General features: G+C 37.5%; 1 protein-coding gene across 24 annotated transcripts in view; it reads right to left on the bottom strand.

Annotated features, from left to right (window-relative positions):
• The window catches only part of SCAF8 (SR-related CTD associated factor 8), a 228,446-nt gene that overhangs the window by 164,901 nt on the left and 40,867 nt on the right, over nt 1–22,678 (bottom strand). For 22 of the 24 annotated variants that reach the window (XR_001490106.4, XR_012433558.1, XR_001490104.4 and 19 more), the window contains 4 exons: nt 20,868–20,912; nt 10,958–11,119; nt 6,236–6,389; nt 4,234–4,364 (listed from right to left, as the gene is read on the bottom strand). Coding sequence is in view for 13 of the 24 variants with exons in the window: in XM_015448999.4 (XP_015304485.1) it covers nt 4,234–4,364; nt 6,236–6,389; nt 10,958–11,119; nt 20,868–20,912 (492 nt within the window). In the remaining 11 variants the exon portion in view is untranslated. The remainder of the gene's footprint in view (nt 1–4,233; nt 4,365–6,235; nt 6,390–10,957; nt 11,120–20,867; nt 20,913–22,678) is intronic. The other 2 variants (XM_065543611.2, XM_074037315.1) reach the window with 1 other exon arrangement.

Genomic DNA, 22,678 nt, shown 5'->3' with positions numbered 1-22,678 from the left:
CGAGATCAGCCTGGGCAACATAGTCACATCCTGTCTCTATATAAAAATAAAAAATTGACTGGGCACAGTGGCTCATGCCTGTAATTCCAGCACTTTGGGAGGCTGAGGTGGACGGATCACCTGAGGTCAGGAGTTTGACACCAGCCTGGCCAACACAGTGAAACCCCATACCTACTAAACATACAAAAATTAGCTGGGTGTGGTGGTGGATGCCTGTGATCTCAGCTACTTGGGAGGTTGAGGAAGGAGAATCACTCTGGGAGGCGGAGGTTACAGTGAGCCAAGACAGCGCCATTGCACTCCAGCCTGGATGACAGGGTAAGACTCCGTCTCAAAAAATAATAAAATAAAAATAAAAAATTGACCAGGCTTGGTGGCTACAGGTGTAGTCCCAGCTACCTGGGAGGCTGAGGTGGGAGGATCGCTTCAGCCCAGGAGTTCAAAGATGCAGTGAAATACAACTGCACCACTGCACTCCAGTCTGAGTGACAAAGCAAAATCCTGTCTCAAAAACAAACAAACAAAACAAGTTGGGCTTTTACTCTGAGTGAGACAGGGAGCCACTGGAGGATTCTGAGCAGAGGAGTTGCATGAACTCTCAGGTATGAAAAGGGTCATGCTACCGGCAGTATTGAGAACAGACTGTTGTGGGGTAAGGGTGGAAGCCCCATTAAGAGGTTTCTGCAATGAACTAGGTAAGAAATGATGGTGGCTTGATTCTAGGAACTAGTGATAGAGGTGGTGAGTTAGTGATTCAGAATATATTCTGAAGGCAGAGGATTTCTTAACAGATTGGATCTGAAGAACAAAGGGAAGAAAGGAATCAAGGATGACTCTTAAGCTTTCGGGTACGAGCAAATGGAAAAATCGCATTTCCATTAACTGAGATGAAGATGTAGGTGGAGCAGGTTTTGTTTGAAAGACTGATAATTCATTGTTTACTCTCAATTGTCTCTGTTTATGTAGCTCATCCTCAGTATCCAGTTCTTACTCACCCTTTAAAAAACAAATTCAATTGTCATCTGTACAACAGAACTTTCCTGAACCAACTGTTCAAGTCAAAGTATTATCTCTAGTTCTGAATTTCCAAAGCCCTTCTTTTCTAAACTTCTCCCACGATTCTTATTAATTTTAAATTTAATTACATTTATGTATTCCAATTTGCCTTGATTATTAAACTTTAGGCTTCCAGAGGCCAGAGAATGTTTTTTATCTTGTATACTCCGGAACAAGGTACAGTGCCTCAAACACTGCAGGTCACAGTGAATGTTTGCTGAAGGTTGAGGGAATGAAAAACAACCAATGAAGTGATACAGTATCACTGGACTTCAGAGACCAAACAAACTCTAAAAAATTGTAGTTTGATTTGAATAGTGAAGGAAGGATGAGACGTATGAAAATTGGAGAAGTAGATGATAAAGTAAAAGGGAGTGCAACACAAGCCAAGAGAATACTTGCATTAATTTAGAGAAATCTATGAAACTTTGTAATCTAAATAATGAAAAGTGTTAGAAAAAAATAACAGGTTACATTGAGAATAACTCTAAATACCACAAAGTTGGATTTTCTTCTATGTATGATAACGTAATTATTGCATGTTCCTGAGCATAAGTTTAAGACATACAAGATCACTGACAGGCTGGGCATGGTGACTCACGACTGTAATCCCAGCACTTTGGGAGGCAGAAGCGGGCAGATTACAAGGTCAGGAGATTGATACCATCCTGGCTAACACGGTGAAACCCATCTCTACTAAAAATACAAAAATTAGCCGAGCGTGGTGGCGGGCGCCTGTAGTCCCAGCTACTCGGGAGGCTGAGGCAGGAGAATCACTTGAACCTGGGAGGCAGAGGTTGCAGTGAGTCGAGATCGCGCCACTGTATTACAGTCTGGGCGACAGAGCGAGACTTCGTCTCAAAAGGAGAAAAAAAAAAACAAAAAAAAACCACAAAAACCATCATTGATAAAGATTAATCTTGCAAAGAATTGAAATGACGGATCAAAAAGGGATCAAAAGCTATTTAGAAGAGTACATCAACAGTCCAAAAATGAAGAACCAGGGTAGTAACAGAAAAATAAAAAGTAAGCATAAACTTCAATAAACCTAAATCTAAAATGAGCAAAAATACAACACAAAGTGAGATGTGCATGCCAAAGTTAGTTTTTAAAAAAATTACGTACAACTACGAAAAACAAAATAGATGGTTTCTAATCGTAATATTTATAATAACGTTTATTCAGGAAAGGTAGGGTAAGTGAATACAAATAACCAAAAAAGAACTGAAAAATGTTATCAAAAATTAATCTCCCAGAACACACCAAACCCTAGAGGGATTTGTGGGTTCGGTTTTGTCTTGTTGGAGATTTTTTTTTTTTTTTTTTGAGTCTCACTCTGTCACCCAGGCTAGAGTGCAGTGGTATGATCTTGGCTCTCTGCAACCTCCACTTCTCAGGTTCAAGTGATTCTCCTGCCTCAGCCTCCTAAGTAGCTGGGATTACAGGCATGTGCCAACATGCCCAGCTAATTTTTGTATTTTTAGGAGAGAGAGGTTTCACCATGTTGGCCCGGTTAGTCTTGAACTCCTGGCCTCAAGTGATCCACCCACATGGGCCTCCCAAAGTACTGGGATTATGAGTGTGAGCTACCGGGCCTAGCCCCTAGAGGCTTTTTGATTAAGTTCATCCAAACCTTCCAGAGGCAGGAAGTAATCAGGTTGTACTGCACACAAGACAGAAAAAGGTAACCATTTCTAAATTGATCTCAGAAAGCAAGTAATAATCCTGATTTAAAAATAGAATAAGGTGATAAAAACTAGGGACCCATCTCAGTAGAGCTGCAAAATTGTTGCAAATAGAAACTAGTTGTGAAATAGTTAACACTTCAAAGCAAAACAAAAATTACAGAATATCTAAATGTACTACCTCAAAGGATAGTGTGAATTTGAAAGTGAGAAAGAGAAAGAGAGAGAGAAAAAACGTGTCTGTGTGTGTGTGTGTGTGTGTGTGTGTGTGTGTACACAGGACTGCAATGCTGAATCATTATAATAAAGTCTAGTAATCGAAAAACCATACTATTATATCCACTAATAAAATTTTAAATCAAAGTCCCATAAAACACTATCATGTAGAAAAAGCAGAATATGTCCCTCATAGAGAACACATATCTCGAAACAAAACCAACATCATAGTGGGACAAAAACGGGGTATTTCTATTTGAGTCTGAAAAAAGTAACAATGAGTATACTATCATTATTTCTACTATGATCTCTTCCAGAACTTAGTGCAATACATTAAGAAAACTATATATAAGTACTTAAACTGAGGACACAGAATTATCATTAGTTACAAATAATATAACTGGAAAATGAAAGAAAATCAGCTGAAAACTAAGAGAAACTGGTATTGACTATAAAAATCCAATCTATTCAACTATATTCATAGAAATAAATCTAAGAAATGTGAAGAATCTACATTAAAAGAGCTACAAAGCTTACGAGAGATAAAAGATTTAAACAATAAAAGTATATGTATAGATACAATAGAAAAACTTGATTATTATAAAGACAGCAATCTTTCTCATTCCTCGAATCAATTCGTACACGTTGTGTGATTCCCCTCTATTCCAGAAGTTCTAGCCACAGAAGTCTTCTTCTATTCCTACAATACACCACATTGCTTCCCATCTGAGGACCTCTATACTTGCAATCCTATTTCCTATCCTCCTGTCCCGCCGTGACTAGTCCATTTGAAGTCTTGATTCAAATGTCACTTCCTCAAATACACCTCCTGTTGGCTACCCTCTCTACTCCTGACCCCTTCCCCCAAATTGAGTCACTATAGATTTACCTTTTCTTAATGTCACTAATCACTACCTACGATAATTTTGTCATATTTTTTTTTTTTTACCATCTGTCCCCCTTAAGATAGGAGGTCTTCTCTAAGATACGACTCCTGTCTTGTTACTGGAGTGTGCTAGCATCTAATAATATTTGGCAAAACTATGTGCTAATTCCATATTTTGGTACAGAATACATTTTTTATAAAGTAATTTTTAATGACATGAAAGCATTCATGATGCACTATTAAATGACTTAAGTAACAAAGTATACATAATGGTCCCATTTTTATAAAACTAAAAAAAACACATATTCTCTAGGTGGTATGTTACAAAGTAATACATCAGGAAAATACTAAATTCTAAATCATTCTTGACATAACAGAAAAACTGCTCACCTGCTGGCCTTGAGGACTTTGCAAGATCTGAGCCACAGCCGCGAGTGTATCTGTATTTGTTATCTGAGATACCCACGGATCAGGTAAGCCTTGGACCACATTGGCCGGAGTAACAGGTGTCACAGGAGTTCCTTTAAAAAAGAACATCACACTCCCCAAATAAATAAATAAGTAAAAAACTAAGACTTGAAAAAGCAGAATTTATTACTTTTATAAAATACATGCACACATATTAAGTTTTTATTTTATTGTGTCCACTTTGAAAAATCACTTAAAATCCTTTACAGAATTAGGTAGGTTAAACACACACAGAGATCCCGAAAGGATCTGTCCAAATTTGTCCTCCTCAATTAACTCAGTTACTACAGTGTCCACACTTACGCTTGGGAGATAGTGTTCCAGGAACTCCAGTGGATCCCTGAAACCAGAGCTAGCACCAAACCCTATATATGCTATGTTTTTTTCTGTATGTTCACATATACCTATGATAAAGGTTAACTTATAAATTAGGTACAGTAAGCAACAATAATAGATTAGCAACAACAATAACTAATAAACTATACTGTGAAAAAACTTATGTGAATATGGTCTCTCCCTCTTTTTCTCTATCTGTCAAAGTATCTTATTGTATTATACTCACCTATTTTCAGACTGTGGTTGACTGCAAGTAATTGAAATCATGGAAAGCAAAACTGGATGTGAGGAGACTACTGTACTTTTAAAAAGCCTACAATACTTAACAGCCATTAAAAATCTTACTTTAGAGACAAAAATTCAGTAACATGAGGAAATACTCAAAATACAATCTTCAATAAAAAATTTTTATGATAAGTATACATAACATAAAACCATGTTTGGGCCAGGTACGGTGGTTCACGCCTGTAATCCCAATGCTTTCAGAGCCCAAGGCAAGAGGACCGCTTGAGCCCTGCAGCTCGAGACCAGCCTGGGCAACACACCAAAACTCCATCTCCAACAACAACAACAAAAAATTAGCCAGGCATGGTAGTGCATGCCTGTAGTCCTACCTACTTAGGAGGCTGAGATGGGAGGATCACTAGAGCCCAGGAGGTTGAAGCTGCAGTGAGCTATGATCACACTACTGCACACCAGCCTGGGTGACAGCACAAGGTCTCAATAAACAATACATCAATTTTTGTTCACACACACACACACACACACACACACACACACACACACAAAATATATACGAAATGCTAACCAATTTAATTAACTATGATTTTAAAAAAAAAATTTTTTTTTTTTTTTTGAGTCAGAGTTTCACTCTTGTTGCCCAGGCTGGAGTACAACGGCGCGATCTCGCCTCGCTGCAACCTCCACCTCCTGGGTTCAAGTGATTCTCCTGCCTCAGCCTCCCCAGTAGTTTGGATTAGAGGCGCCTGCTACCACACCCAGCTAATTTTTTTTATTTTTAATATAGACAGAGTTTCACCATATTGGCCAGGCTAGTCTCCAACTCCTGACCTGAGGCGATCTGCCTGCCTCGGCCTCCCAAAGTGCTAGGATTACAGGTGTTAGTCACTGCGCAGGGCTGGAACTATGATAAAAACTTTTATCATAGTCATTTAAATGCCTCAAGAGAACATGATTTTGAAATTTTGGTTTTGTTAAATAATTATTTCAGGGTTTCTTTAAAAAATATTAAATCCCCCTAGTATCCTATAAATACCAAGCTGATACAAATCCAAGTATAAGAAGTTACAGACAACCTAAATCAGGAAAAACCTAACTGACACACCAAATTTCTAAGGTTCATTGTATTTATGTTTCTGTGAATTAAAAGAAAATTAGTTTTCTACATTTTAGAAATAATTACATACAAATATAATATCTAATTTTATTTTTCTCTACAAATATTTTCTTTCAATTATCTAATGCTGGACAAATTTTCCTGCACTGTCGAATTATTTTTTACATGAACAGTCATCCAAAATGTATGAGTAGAATATTTAGACAACAAATCTATAATAAAGCAACATACCTGGAGTATTGCTCATAGCAGTGGTAGTGCTGGCCAAAACAGGTGTGACAACAGGAGGTGGAATCCCAGCTGCCATATCCAAAAGAGGCTGAATAATCTCACTCTTAAATACATTATTCTTCTGCCATAAGTTTAGTACTCTCACTATTTTACTCTAGAGAAAAAAAGAAACATGACATTTTGTTTTTTGCTCTCAAAACCTTAGTACAGTCATTTCATAGAGGCTATCTGGGCCCTGGATGGAAAGGAGAAATTAACAATACCTCAATGGTACTTTCTAGCCCTAAAATTCTATGTTTCTATCATTTTGCATTTGCTACCTTAAGGTGCTTAAAAACATGTTAATGCTGATAGACATGCAAATTAAATGAAAGTTCCATTTAGTTGAAGGCAGAGATGACATCTAGGCTTCCTCTCTTATGTCACTTCTAATGATATGGATGGTAACACTGGCTGGAGACCTGTCTTAAGTATTCTGAGGGTGAGCCAGGATTCATCTCAGTACTAACGTTATATTTATAGTTGATTTTAACTTTGTCTTACACAATGTCTAACTTTTGAACAAACAGGTAACTTGTAGTACAAACTCCTTATCTAATGTGACTTTCAAAAAGTTTCATTTTACAAACTACTTGAGGAGAGGGCATTTCCTCATGGAAGAATTTAATCAAATTACTTCCTTTTTTGAGCATCCTGCCATGAATGCTAATTCCCTACTGACACTTTGAACCAGAGATGGACAAACTTCTGTACAGACAGAATATGAAGCTTAACCATTTCTTCTCTCTTCATTCCCTCTTTTATTTATTCTTTCCTGTTCCCTTTCCCCTTGCAGAACGTCAGTGTCACACTGGCATTACTTAATCTGGCCCTCAGAATGATGAATCATGCTCCGTATGAATAATGTTCTACATTATTTCATTTCCTAAAATTTGAGTCCTTTACCATTTTGTAAATTAAAAAAAAAAAAAACATAAAAAACGTGCTTGCTACTGGCAAGCAGACTTTGACATCTTGAACCATCTCATTTTCTCTTCTTGATATGCCCCTGAACCACAGCACTGCATCCTATTTTATATTCCTCATAAAGAGTCTCAACAATGCCCATCCCAACCCACACTCTAATCATTTTACCACCAAATAAATCACATTTTTGTTTTAGTGTCAACCTCTTTCTGGATTACTCAAATAGTCAGAGTTCTTCGTATTTTTTGTAAGGTTCCAGTCAGTCATATAATATTTATGCAGCTGCTATAAAATTCATGAAATATTTATGATCTATATAACGTTGCTGCTGATCTTGGTCTCAACCAACATTAAAAAAAAAAAACAAAAAAAACCTTAGTATCCTCATTTATAAAATAAGACAGTATACCAGAAGGATTCTCAGGTCCCTTTTCTCAATCTCCAAACTGTATTAGACTGTTTAAGCTGGCTAGTATTTTAAATGTCTAGCCACTCTCAAATTTTGAGCACCTTGGGAGGGAGATATACGCTTTGTTAGTTACAGCTCTTCTTATAGCAATACTATAATGTACTTCTATTTAATTACTTATACCCTAATCTCAGTCATTTCATATGAAAATCTATTTCGTTGGGAAATTCTATTTACCTACTGCCTGTCTCTTGTTATACTCTGCGTATCATAAACTTGAAAAGACTAGTTATTAGTGACTTCTATTTCTTGGTTAATTCTGAAATCTAGTAACATAATTAGCAGTATTTAGAGAAAACTTGGTAACTAGAAAAATTCCTACTTATATGTCTCCCTTGGTTGTATTAAAGTTTTACATATCCTGAAAGTTTCAAACTTACAGGCAGAAAAATATGCCCAGTGAAAAATAATGTCTCAAGATGTTCTACAGTATTTTATAAGAAGGATCAGCAGTTCCATCTATTATACCTTGCTTCTGAAAATAAACATTTCACTCAGAGCACACACGTCAAGAGTAACAATATCCTGAATTCATATTATCACTAATAAAAGCATAACAGTTATTATGTAATAACTATTTTGATACTATCACCAAACAATCTGATTCACAATTATGTACTATTATGTAGTAACTATTTTATTGATACTATCACCAATCACCAAACACTCTGATTCACAACTGTTTAGCACATAACTATTCTGCAAACAAGTACTAAGACCTAGTTACTACTATTGTGATGCCACTTATTCCATTAGGAAAAAAAAAAAAATGACAGAGGCTAAAATCAAGTACAAAAAAAGAACATTCTGTTAAATGTATATGTTTTACAAAGTAAAACAGCAATTTTCAGAATAAAGATCTCGTTCATCTTTAAATCCCTCATAATACTACGGTGACATATTTTAAAACTATGTCCAAACTATATTAATGTGCAAATGTGTGTATTTCAAATGAGGCATAAGAAAATTACAGAGACTGCTTCACACTTTCTGATTTGACTATTTCTCCACTCTAAAACATGAGCACTTGGAAAATGCCTTATATTCTTCTGCTTTATATAAAAATCTTTCAGTTTCCAAGCCACCCATCATATACTTTAAAATTGGCCAGCACCTAACCACTATCATTCTATATATCTACATACAATGTCCCTCATTTATGACTGAGATTGCAATGTTAATCTATACTCTCCCCCTATGGTTAAAAGAAAGCCCTGTTCCATAAGCCCTAGTATGAGATATTATATTATGAAATCTACACATCCAAGAAAGATTTAATCATCAGAGCTGACTGAAATCCAAGTCCAAACTAGTGAAATTTCTAAATCAAAGTAAAGTGACTTCTAAAAAAATATATGTATAAAATTTCAGATTAGTACATTACTTCAAGTAGGAGTCTAAGGTACCTATTTTAAAAATCAATTATGACAGGTCACTTAAAATTGGAAGCATTCTAGGTCAGGCGCGGTGGCTCACGCCTACAATCCCAGCACTTTCAGAGGCCAAGGTGGATGGATCACGAGGTCAGGAGATCGAGACCATCCTGGCTAACAAGGTGAAACCCCGTCTCCACTAAAAATACAAAAAATTAGCTGGGCGTGGTGGCGGACGCTTATAGTCCCAGCTACTCAGGAGGCTGAGGCAGGAGAACGGCGTGAACCCGGGAGATGGAGCTTGCAGTGAGCCGAGATCACGCAACTGCACTCCAGCCTGGGTGACAGAGTGAGACTCCATCTCAAAACAAATAAAATTTTAAAAAGTAGAAGCATTCTTTTGTCTGCACAGAATTATTAAAGTACTAAGGTAATTAAAAAGAAAAATCGAAAACTTTCTGTCTCGAGGAGTATATCCAAGAATAGTTCACAAAGAATATAGCATAATAAATTTATCTCCAGCTGGGCGCGGTGGCTCACACCTGTAATACCAACGTTTTGGGAGGTCACGGTGGGCGGATCACAAGGTCAGGAGTTTGACACCAGCCTGGCCAACATGGCGAAACCCCATCTCTACTAAAAATACAAAAGACAACTAGCAGAGTGTGGTGGCAGGTGCCTGTAATTCCAGTTACTCAGGAGGCTGAGGCAGGAGAATCACTTGAACCCAGGAGGCAGAGGTTGCAGTGAGCCAAGATCATGCCATTGCACTCCAGCCTGGGTGATAAGAGCAAGACTCCGTCTCAAAAAAAAAAAATAAATTTATCTCCATAGCTATCCATTATAACAAGATTTTTTTCTGATTCAAGACTATATAATAGTTATGAAAAATAACTACTTAATCTTGTTATACTCAATATAAAGGTGAACCATTTGTGGTGAGCTTTGAAGTTCTGTGGTTCTTCCATAAAACAAACATCAATCTTCATCTATTCTCATCTTTCCATACTTAATCAACAATGCAATCAACGCTGTCAGAAAAAGCACACCTCAATTTCCAAATCAACATCCAAAATAAATAAGCTAACCTCTCAGAGCAAGTAAAAGGATAAGCAACTCCTTTTCATGCCTGCTCATGATCCAAAGCTTTCTTTTTACTTGCTATTTATAGAATATTTACACATTTAGATCTTACACATACCAGACTTAGTAGTGTGATTAACAAAATTCTACCGTAATAGAAGAATTTTAATATGCAGTTAAGTATCAACTCATGTCAAATAATTCCGAACTGTCTGCGTGTGAATAAGTTTCATGTAATTGCAAAAGCTTATTTTAGCCATTTTATTTAACACCAATTGCTTCAATAAATTAAAAAGTAGCAAATCTGCTACATCTTTCTGTACTCTCTAAGAAATTCAAAGAACAAAATGGAACATGGACACTGTAATAATTAAATATTCACATCTGAAATAACTAAGAGCAAATGAGAACATAAAGATATATACAGTCCTGTGCCACTTAATGACAAGGATATGTTCTGAGAAATGGTATCATTAGCAGATTTCATCATTGTTTGATGTGTACTTACACAAACCTAGACGGTACAGCCTACTACACACCTAGACTATACGTCACATTCTATTGCTCCTAGACTACAAACATGTACAGCATGTCACTGTACTGCATACTGCAGGTATTTTTAACACAATGGTATTTGTGTACATAAATGAGAAATGGTAAAATAAAAATACAGTATTATCATCTTAGGAGACCACCACTGTATATGCGGTCTGTCACTGAAACATCATTATGTGGCACATGACTGTACTAAGATAATATGAAGACTAATTAAGACCAAGAGGGTACTGTTATCTACTTTAAAACAAACAAACAAAAAAATCAGCAGCATACCTTGTCATCCCCAGGGCAACGATATAAATTCTGGAAAGTGCTAATGATGTTATTACTAAATCTGGGTGCAAACACATCCTTTTCTTGACCAAACTGATGTCTGGATTGTCGCACAATGGAGTCAATAACATAAAGTCCAGGTACTTTGTATTCTGGTTTACACTGATGAAAAAAGAACAATGAAAAGGGAAGGAAACGAAAAGGTAAAATTCTTGATAGACAAAAATCATCATAAATCCTGTGTAAATACAAAGACACTGCCTATGCTGAGGTAATGAATATTCACACATTGACTACTCCAGTATCGTCAGTTTCTGGAATGGCATTTTAAAGAATCTACTCTGACTACTCTATACATTCAGAAGTTCTAAAATAGTACTACATAGATTCAATGACATAAAATGATAAATAAGGTACCATTATAATTTTTAAAATTTGTTTAATCATTGTGAAAAGCTACATGGAAGAAAGAAGCAAATTCAGGAAAGAAGGGCTCTAGCAAACACACTGCCAACATGCCTCAGACTTCATCTGGAACACACAACAAAAGGGTTCCTATACAAATGAAAAGAACAATGCCAAATGGCAAATTATAAAATTGTAAATACAGAGGCCAAAGTTTCCATTTATTTCCCAAACATGACATCTATAATTCTGGGGATCTATCATGTGTCATCCAGCCTGGAATGCAGTGGTGCCATCATGGCTCACTGCAACACCGACCTCCCAGGCTCAAATGAACTTCCATCTCAGCCTTCCAAATAGCTGGGACAACAGGTGCACAGTGCTAATTCCTGTATGTTTTTTTGGAAGAGACTTGGTTTCACCATGTTGTCCAGGCTAGTCTCAAACCCCTGGGCTCAAGCAATCCTCCTGACTAGATCTCCCAAAGTGCTAGGAATACAGGCACGAGCCACCGTGCCCTGCCTCCCCTACTTTCTGAACATAAGCTTTTTTAGCCTATGTAGTTAGGCAAGCACAATGAAGAATCCTTTTACTTGCAAGCTTTCTGCGCAGTATCTTTAGATACACAGACGTTAACATTTTGTGGGACAGAATTTCCTTCATTGGTAGATTAGGCATTTTTGCTACATAAAATGGCAAAAAAACTATTTAGTATGATTTAATATTTTAAATAATTTTAATACTTGGAAAACCTGGCTAAGTCATCAACTAGAAACCTGAGAGAAGAATCAAGACAAAGAAATCTGCAATATTTTAAAATTTTCCTCTTTAAATACCATTAGACTCAAAACAAGAATTCCTAAGACTCTCTAATTGAAACCGCCTTTGCAAAAATTTTAACTCTGGAAGTTACGACAGTGAAAGCGAGCAGACCTAACCAACTCCATCTTGCTTCTAACTTTTAAGCTGTCCTTGTCATTCCTGGGCCTGGGCCGAAATAACATTGGGAGGGGATTTAGTTTATGGTTTGATTCAGAAACAAAATTAATATTTAATAATAGTCTTTTCCCAAAAAGACCCTCTTCTTGCCTGGGTTACAGTCTGCCTTTGTAAGACTAACAAATTAGCTACAAGATTAGAAATTACAGTTTAGGGTCACGCAGCGTCTGAACCTCCCCAAATTGCTCCTGAGTATAACATCACTATCATAAAACCTAAGATCAGTGCTTGAGACATTTTGCAGACCTTTCACTGGATGGATCAGCTGACATTACCCAGACTGGTAATCTGGCTCAACCAGTTCTGCGATCCCACCCAGGAAGAGAAGACAGTAAGAAAACCTCACTTCGACCTCCCTATGATTCCATCTGCAACCTGACCAACAGCACTCCCCACTTCCTGAGCCCCTACCCACCAAATTATCTTTAAAAACTCCAATCCCCCATCCCCGAATGCTCTTGGAGACTGATTTGAGTAACAATAAAACTCCAGTCTCCTGCACAGCCGGCTTTGCGTGAATTGCTCTTTCTCCACTGCAATTCTCCTGTCTTGATAAATTGGCTCTGTCTAGGCAGCAGGTAAGGTGAACCCACTGGGCAGTTACACAATGGCATAAGGTATTTTTACTGTAAATAACTTTCTAAAGCATATCATATTAAGTTTTTATAGATACACCATTTTTCAACTATATTCTAGTAATTTCCAATTTCTTGTTTTATAGAGAAATAGCCTTTTTAGGGGGAGAAAGATAAGAACGAATAGGGAGAATGCACCCTTAAGTATATTTCCATGATTTTTCATTTTGTCATCCAAGTTATCATCTGCAGGTTAACATCTGTTATGGTTATTTGTCAAAGAAACTTCTAAGTAAGTTGGACCATACACTTTGCAATATACAAATACACCTTAAATAATTATCCTATTTTTAGAATTTGTGCTCCCGCCTGCAGGTACTAAAAGGTGATATTAATTTAAAGACAACAAAGCTAGAGTGGTAGAAACAGAAGCATGTGGCTATACCTGCAAAGCACTGAATAATACTAATGGTGTGGCATGTAAGAAAGATGGCTCGATAGATTAGAAAAATTTAAATCTAACAATACCAAGTGCTGACAAAAATGGGAAGCAACACAAACCCATGCACCATGAGGAGGAATGTAAATTAGCACAATCATAGTAAAACTAATTTAGTATTATCTAGCCACGGTGAAGAAATGCATACCCTGTAACCAGCAATTCCACTCCTACAGAAATGCAAGCTGTATCAGGATACTTATAATCCTACATATGTAAATATTACACTGTTCACAGCAATACTGTACAGAATTGCAAAAACTAGAAAACACACACAGTGTCAACAGGAGATGTGGGCAAGCTGCTGTCTATTCACATAATGGAAAATATACAGCAACAGATAGTAATAAATACTGCTACACACAAGGATGAATCCTAGACACATGATGTTGACTAGGAGAACTGTATAAAAAGAATACATACCATAGGATTACCTTTAAGAATTTAAAATACATTAAACCACTTTAAGAATTCATTTTATACAAAGTAAAACTATAATGTCAAGCAAGGATGTGACACAAAAGTCAAACTGTGGTTACCTGGGTAGGGGGTGTGCAAGACATGATTAGGAAGACGTACTTGGGGCTTGTGGGCTTCAAAGTTCTACTTCTTGAAATAAGTGAGAGTTACATAGGTCTTCTCTTTATAAAAATTTGGCTGTATATATTGTTTTCTGTACTTTTCTACAGATGTACATAGAAATTTCACAATAAAAAGAAATACAGTTGTCCCTCAGTAGCCTTGGGGGACTGGTTCCAAGACCCCTGCAGATATCAAAATCCAAGGATGCTCAAGTCCCTTATATAAAATGGGCAGTATTTGCATATAACCTACGGACATCATCCCATATACTTTTAAATCAACTCTAGATTACTTTGAATACCTAATACAACGCCTACACATCGCTTCATTCACATTGTACTCAGCGTACAGGAAATTCAAGCTTTGCTTTCTGGAATTTCGTGGACTATTTTTTCCCCAAATTTTGATCCCAATAGGCTGAGCCCATGAGTTGGAACCCACAGATACGGACGAGTGACTGTAATTATATAAACATCCCTGGTTTCTTAAATAAAGCAAGAAGCAAAAGTTTCTCTAATCATAATGATTAAGAATGATAAGCTTAAGATATATTTGAAACGTAAATTTAAGAAGTGTGGAACTTACGTTGATCTAAAATATCCTAGGGAAAAGGAGCTTTAATAAAAGTACATATGAAAAAGTGAGAATCTGGAAATATACTCCTTTCAAACTGTTTGTGCCCATGTACAAAAATCTTTTTGTATCCTACCTCCAAGGGTAAAGGTACACTTATGATAAAAGTCCAGTTACAGAATACTGCACCCTACATGAAAAAAGATATATATATATCTCAAGACACCAGAGGTAAGTAAATATAACAGCCATCTTTCTTTTTCTTTTATTTTTTTGAGACGGAGTCTCACTCTGTCACCCAGGCTGGAGTGCAGTGGCACGATCTCAGCTCACTGCAACCTCTGCTTCGTGGGTTCAAGCAATTCTCCTGCCTCAGCCTCCTGAGAAGATAGGATTACAGGCGTGTACTACCACGCCTGCCAACTTTTTGTATTAGTAGAGACAGGATTTCACCATTTTGGCCAGGTTGGTCTCAAACTCCTGGCCTCTCAGGTGATCTGCCCACCTTGACCTCCCAAAGTGCTGGGATTATAGGCGTGAGCCACCACGCCTAGCTCAGCCATCTTTCAATGTGGACTCAATCCTTCCTCTGGAAAAATATCAAAGACCAGAAGCATAAATGTTTGGCTTCACTGAAAAATACATATCCACTGCAAAATATCAACCACCATAACAACCATGTACATAAAGTTACCAGATCAAGTTTCTAGAAAACAAAAAACTTTCATGATGATAATCTTTAGACAGTTTAGCACCATCTTTTCATTTATTATTTACAAAGTAAATGTAACCTGAAAATCACCACAAATAAGCCACATTTCTTGCTCTTACTAAGTATGCAGCACAGGAAATGTGAAGAAGGTAATGATAGCCAAAAACTTACAGATTAAGGCAACAGTAACTCATCTACAGACCATTTTCAGAGCCAGAAAGATGAAATTTATTTTCGACTTCACCGTATCTAAGAGTAGCCACAGTACCATAGAATGTATTTCACTATAACAAAGCATCTAGATTTTTTCAGAATAAATAGTTCTGAATGATAATATTCAATCTTATTCTGAATCTAGTGGACAGATTTGTTTGTCGTATTCACGCAAAAAAGGCAGGGGATTTCATACAGACAAAAAGAGTTGGGTAAACTCTACATATTTTTGGAACAGAGCTGAGGATTTCATTTTCACATTTCAAACTAGCAAATGAGAACAGAATGGTTAGCTATGGATGGTAGAAAAGTCACCAAATCATGAGGGCTCTGGCTCAAAAAAAAATTTATTGCCTTTAGGATTCAGGACAACTAAGGTAAGTTAGTTATTTATAATGCAAATATAGGGATCTATGATGGTTAACACTGAGTGTCAACTTGACTGGACTGAAGGATACAAAGTATTGATCCTGGGTGTGTCTGTGAGGGTGCTGCCAAAGGAGAATAACATTTGAGTTAAATGTTCCCAGTGAGCTGGGGAAGGCAAACCCACCTTTAATCTGGATGGGCAACATCTAATCAGCTGCCATCAAGTATAGAGCAGGCAGAAAAATATGAAAAGGAGAGAATGGCCTAGCCTCCGAGCCTACATCTTTCTCTCGTGCTGGACGCTTCCTGCCCTCGAACACTGGACTCCAAGTTCTTCAGTTTTGAGATTCAGACTGTCCTTGCTCCTCAAGCTTACAGACAGCCTGCTGTGGGACCTTGTGATCGTGTAAGTTAATACTTAATACTTAAACTTCCCTGTGTGTATATGCATATATACATACACGCACACATATATCCTATTAGTTATATCTATACGTACCCTGTATACGTGTGTATATATACACATATCCTATTAGTTCTGTCCCTCTAGAGAACACAGCATGAAAACAGAAGTTCTAAAACGTGTCTTCTAAAGTTTCCTTATCTGTTTGTAACTCCAGCCTTTGCTGCTGCTGTCGTCCTCGTTTTGTTTTTTTTGTTTCTTGTTTTTTTTTTTTTGGACAAGCTTTTGCTTTGTTGCCCAGGCTAGAGTGCAGTGGCACAATGATGGTTCACTACAGCCTCAACCTCCTCCTGAACTCAAGCCTCAAGCAATCCTTCCACCCCACCCACATAAGCAGCTAGGAACACGGGCACTTGCCACTTTGCCCAATTACTTTTTGTAGTTTTTAGGCTGGGACAGGGTTTTGCCGTGTTTGCCCAGGCTGGTCTCAAACGCCTGAGCTCAAGCAATCCACCAGCCTTGGCCTCTCCCAAACTGCTAGATTGCAGGCATGAGCCAGAGTGCCCAGGTGTTCCTGTCTTATAAAGCTAAGACACAATCAGCATATGAACTGATTTTTGGCAAAATCAATTAGGACAAGGCCAGAGGCCAGAGTATTCTTTAGAGTAGTTTTCTTGGCCTAAAGGAAATCATATTTACTGTTAATTTTTCATTTACCGTCATCTATTACTGCATAAATCTTTCATGACTAAAACATGGGTTCATGGATAATATATGACCAAACTGCAGCCACACTTCTCCTTTATACAATTTATGCTATATGAAGAGAATATAAAACGGTACGGCCATCTTGGAAAACAGTTTGTTAGTTTCTTATAAAATGGAGACATGTACTTACTATCCCAAAGAAATGAAACTTACACTCACACACAAAAAAACTCTGGGTATACAAGTGTTCCTAGCAGCTTTATTCATAATAACCAAAAACTAGAAACAATCCAGATGAACCCCAATAAGTGAATGATTAAACTGTGGTAAATTCACACCCTGAAATACTACTCAGAAATAAAAAGGAAGGAACTATATGTCTTTTCTGGTTACTGTAGCCTTGTAGTATAGTTTGAACTCAGGTAGCATGATGCCTCCAGCTTTGTTCTTTTTGCTTAGGATTGTCTTGACTATATAGGCCCTTTTCCTATTCCATAAAGTAGTTTTTTCTAATTCTGTGAAAAATGTCAATGGTAGTTTGTGGGAATAGCATTTAATCTATAAATTACTTTGGGCAGTATGGTCATGTTCACGGTATTGATTCTTCCCATCCATGAGGACAGAATGTTTTTCCATTTGTGTCCTCTCTGATTTCCTTGGGCAGTGGTTTGTAGATCTCCTTGAAGAGGTCCTTCACACTCCTTGTTAGCTATATTCCTAGGTATTTTATTCTCTTTGTAGCAACTGTGAATGGGAGTTCATTCATAATTTGACTCTCTGCTTGGTGCATATTGTTGATGTATAGGAATACTTGTGATTTTTGCATCCTGAGACTCTGCTGAGGTTGCTTATCAGTTTAAGGAGTTTCGGGGGCAAAACCACAATGAGATATAGTCTCATGCCAGTCAGAATGGTGATTACTTAAAAGTCAAGGAATAACCAATGCTGGTGAGGCTGTGGAGAAACAGAACACTTCTATACTCTTGGTGGGAATGCAAATTAGTTCAACCATTGTGGAAGACAGTGTGGCAATTCCTCAAGAATCTAGAACCAGAAATACCATTTGACCCAGCAATCCCATTACTTGGTATATACCCAAAGGAATAGAAATTATTCTACCATGAAGACGCATGCACACGTATGTTTACCACAGCACTATCCACAGTAGCAAAGACATGGAATCAACCCAAATGCCCATCAATGATAGACTGGATAAAGAAAATGTGGTACATATACACCATGGAATACTATGCAGACATAAAAAGGAATGAGATCATGTACTTCGCAGGGACATGGATGAAGCTGGAAGCCATCATCCTCAGCCAACTAACACAGAACAGAAAACCAAAGATCCCATGTTCTCACTCGTAAGTGGGAGTTGAACCATGAGAACGCGTGGACACAGGGAGGGGAACAAAGCACACCAGGGCCACCTGGGGGTGGGGGGCGAGGGGGGGGACAGCATTAGGACAAACAGCTAATGTATGTGGGGATTAAAACCTAGATGATGAGTTAATAGGTACAGCAAACCACCATGGCACAGGCATACCTATGTAACAAACCTACATGTTTTGCACTTGTATACCAGAACTTAAAGTAAAATTTTTAAATAAAAAAGGAAGGAACTATTTGATACATGCAACAATAGATTTCAAAAGAATTACGTGGGCAAAACCAGGCAATCTCAAAAGGTTACATTTTGTATGATTCCATTTATATAACATTTTGAAATGCAAAATAGAGAAAGAGAACAGGTTAATGACTGCCAGGCCTTAGGGATTAGGGACGGGGGGGAGGAGGAGGTGAGTCCAGTGTGACTATAGAGTATATAAAAGGGAAACACAAGGCATCCTAGTGGTGAAGAAACTGTTCTGTATCTTGACTATGGTGATGTTTGTATGAATCTATATATATGATTAAATGCATACATATACAAATGAGTGCAGGTAAGACAATTAAAATCTGAGTAAGGTTAGTGTCAATAGGTGACTGTATCATGTCCTGATTGCAGTATTTTACAATTCTACAGAACGTCACCACAGTGGGAAACTGAGCGAGGGGCACATGGGATCTCTACATGATTTATTCCTTATGATTTAATGACATGTGAATCTATAATTAGTTCAGAAGTAAAAGTTTAAATATTTATATATATATATTTTTTTATATATATACACACACACACACAACTTATTTTAACCATTACACAAATCTGTTGCTGGATCTCTGATTTAAACAGGGTAGTAGCAAAGCATTTAAGTTTTTCCCCATAGACTGACTGGCTTCTTCAGAATGACTGTAATTATCTCACGATGGAATAACTTTGCTCATTCCAGGTCTTCCTAAGATTCTAACACGTTTTATTCAAAGTACCCTACCCCAAATGAAATCAGTCAACAAGCATTTATCCATAAATTCACTTTTACCTTTTAAACCTTTACAACTCAAATTGTGGCTTGTGAAGAAACATCATCTAGGAGCTGCTACAAATGCAGAATCTCAGGCATTTTTAACAAGATTCCTAGGTAAATTCCTACTTATAAAGTTTATGAGGCACAGTGTAAGACATTAAAACTTTTCGGCTGGGCACTGTGGTTCACGCCTGTAATCCCAGCACTTCTGAGAGGCCAAGAGGGATGGATCATTTGAGGTCAGGAGTTCAAGACCAGCCTGGCCAACATGGTGAAACCCCATCTCTATCAAAAATACAAAAAAAATTAGCTGGGCATGGTGGCGCATGTCTGTAATCCCAGCTACAGGGGAGGCTGAGGCAAGAGAATAGCTCGAACTCGGAAGACAGAGGTTGCAGTGAGCCGAGATCATGCTACTGCACTTCAGCCTGGATGACAGAGTGAGACTCCGTCCAAAAAACAAAACAAAACAAACAAAACAAAATCAACAACAAAACAAAACCAAAAACAAACCAGACATTAAAACTTTTAAAGAAAGATCTTTTATCAGAACAACAATCTCTGAGAAATGCTTTTAAAAGCGTAAGACCAAATAAAATGTTCCAATCACTAACATTTTTCAACTTTAAGTGAAACAAACAGCATACTTGTTATTCAACCCTTTATCTTAGCTTCAAGTTACCTAAACCACTTAATCCCCAAATATGTTTTATCGATACTACATACACACACACATTTTTTGAGACAGGGTCTCACTCTGTTCCCCAGGCTGGAGTGTAGTGGTGTGATCCCAGCTCACTACAACCTCTGCCTCCTGGGTTCAAGCAATTCTTGTGCCTCAGCCTCCCCAAGTAGCTGGGATTACAGGCATGCACCACCATGTCAGCTAATTTTTGTACTTTTAGTAAAGACAGGGTTTTGTCATCTTGGTCAGGCTGGTCTTGAACTCCTGGCCTCAAGTGATCCACCCACCTTGGCCTCCCAAAGTGCTGGGATTACAGGTGCGGGCCATTGTGCACAGCCTATCAATACCATATTTTAAATATTGAGAAAACAAGAATTTTAAAAAAGAAAAAGGAACTGAATCACATAACGGCTAACTGACTTATTCAAAGTTACCTAGCCAGTTGAATGACTGAAATCTCACTTCAAGTCCCGCACTTTCTCCCAGGTGAAGAACATAAACAAACTGCAACCTTGCTGAATCCTTAATGCCACATGACACTGATTCTCAAACTGGCTCTGCTTACATTTAGGCACATGAACATAGGCAGAATACAAACCTAAGTAAAATTATATGAAAGGCACTTTCATTTTATTTCTTAATTAGCAAATAAAATAACTGGAATCATTTTTTAACAGTCCATCAAAACAACTTAAACTTGGGTATTTGATCTAAAGGAGAAGAGTACAGGCATTAATCTATAATTATAGCACATGTATGGAAAATTATATACTTACTTTCTGAATAAACTTCTCAACACTCTGTACCACATGTTTATAGAACTAAAAGAGGAAAAAAATGAAGTATGGTTTTAAAATCAGTTTGAGGAGACTGAAATTTCCTAACCACAGGTTTTACATGTTCCAAAGGTCTATCAAAACAATTATCTTAACCAAGAATTCTGAGACATTCTTGTCACTCACCTTTATATGCAACTAGCTGTGCTATATAATTAGTAAAAGGCTTCTCTGAAGTAGATGTATGATCAGTATGTCCAAAGTGCATTACCTTACCATAGATATGAAATAATGCTATTGAAGACCTTCTGAAAGTACACTTTAACAAACAGTTGTGTTGACAGCAAAATACTTGCCATAAATACTGGTGCGTGTATGTTCTTACATTCACGAAAGGAAAAGTACAGATTTCATATAATATTATCAGTTAAATCAAGGGAAATTCAAAAAATCAAATAACTACAAGTAACATTAATAAATGTATGTAAGGTAGTTGTTTTCAACTTCATTTATCTCCTGCTTCTCCTGGAAAATGAACTACAAGAATACAAAATAAAACATAGAAATGTATAATATCCTAATGCATCAGACAAAATGAATCAGCAGAAGTGAACATGCAGATTAAAAATTAGTAATGGGCCACTATCACTTTTAAGAAAACTTAGAAAATTTAAGTTTCATAAAATATAGCACTATGAATAAACTTGAAATAAATTATAAAATTAGCATAAAGAATTGTGCGTAGGCCGGGCGCGGTGGCTCAAGCCTGTAGTCCCAGCACTTTGGGAGGCCGAGACGGGCGCATCACGAGGTTAGGAGATCAAGACCATCCTGACTAACACGGTGAAACCCCGTCTCTACTAAAAAATACAAAAAACTAGCCGGGTGAGGTGGCGGGCGCCTGTAGTCCCAGCTACTCAGGAGGCTGAGGCAGGAGAATGGCATAAATCCGGGAGGCAGAGCTTGCAGTGAGCTGAGATCCGGCCACTGCACTCCAGCCTGGGCGACAGAGCGAGACTCCGTCTCAAAAAAAAAAAAAAAAAAAGGAATTTGTGCCTAATAAATTTTAATGCCACAATAACAATACCATATTGGCGTATTATTTCTGTTTAAAGAATCTGAATTGTGCTTCTCTTTATACTTTTTTTTGTTTGTTTTGGAGACATAGTCTCACTCTGTCCTGCTGGTGTGCAGTGGCACAATCTCGGCTCACTGCAACCCCCACCTCGTGGGTTCAAGCAATTCTACCACCTCAGCCTCCCAAGTAGCTGGGACTACAGAAGCAAGCCACTATGCCTAATTTTTGTATTTTTAGTAGAGATGAGGTTTTGCCATGTTGGCCAGGCTGGTCTCCAACTCTTGACCTCAAGTGATTCGCCCACCTCGGCCTCCCAAAGTGCTGGGAGTACAGGAGTGAGCCGCTGTGCCCGGCCGTCTTTATACTTTTCTTCTCATGAATTATGGATTTTAAGGACATTCCCTTAGACTGAAGAAATATGAACATTCAACTAAACCTCAGCACTAAATCCAGTATTTATAACAAAAATAAAGGAAAACATCATGAACTCATATTCACCAAATCAAAACCTACAAGTTTAAGTTTGGCTAAAGTTACTTACAATCAAGTAAGTTTACTCAATGGTTTAAGTTACTTAAGTAAAAAAGCTAAAACAACTACTTAAAGTTATTAGGCTCTTTACAGGCCCCTGAACATTTAAAAATCAATATGCAAAATATTAAATAACTACACATTGAAGGAACAATTCTTCCGGAAGACATCTTGACAGTGTTCTTTGCTTCTAGTTACTATA

The sequence above is a fragment of the Macaca fascicularis genome, chromosome 4, assembly GCF_037993035.2.
Source record: "Macaca fascicularis isolate 582-1 chromosome 4, T2T-MFA8v1.1".
NCBI lineage: Eukaryota > Metazoa > Chordata > Mammalia > Primates > Cercopithecidae > Macaca > Macaca fascicularis.
This window is presented reverse-complemented; position numbering and strand designations above follow the sequence as displayed.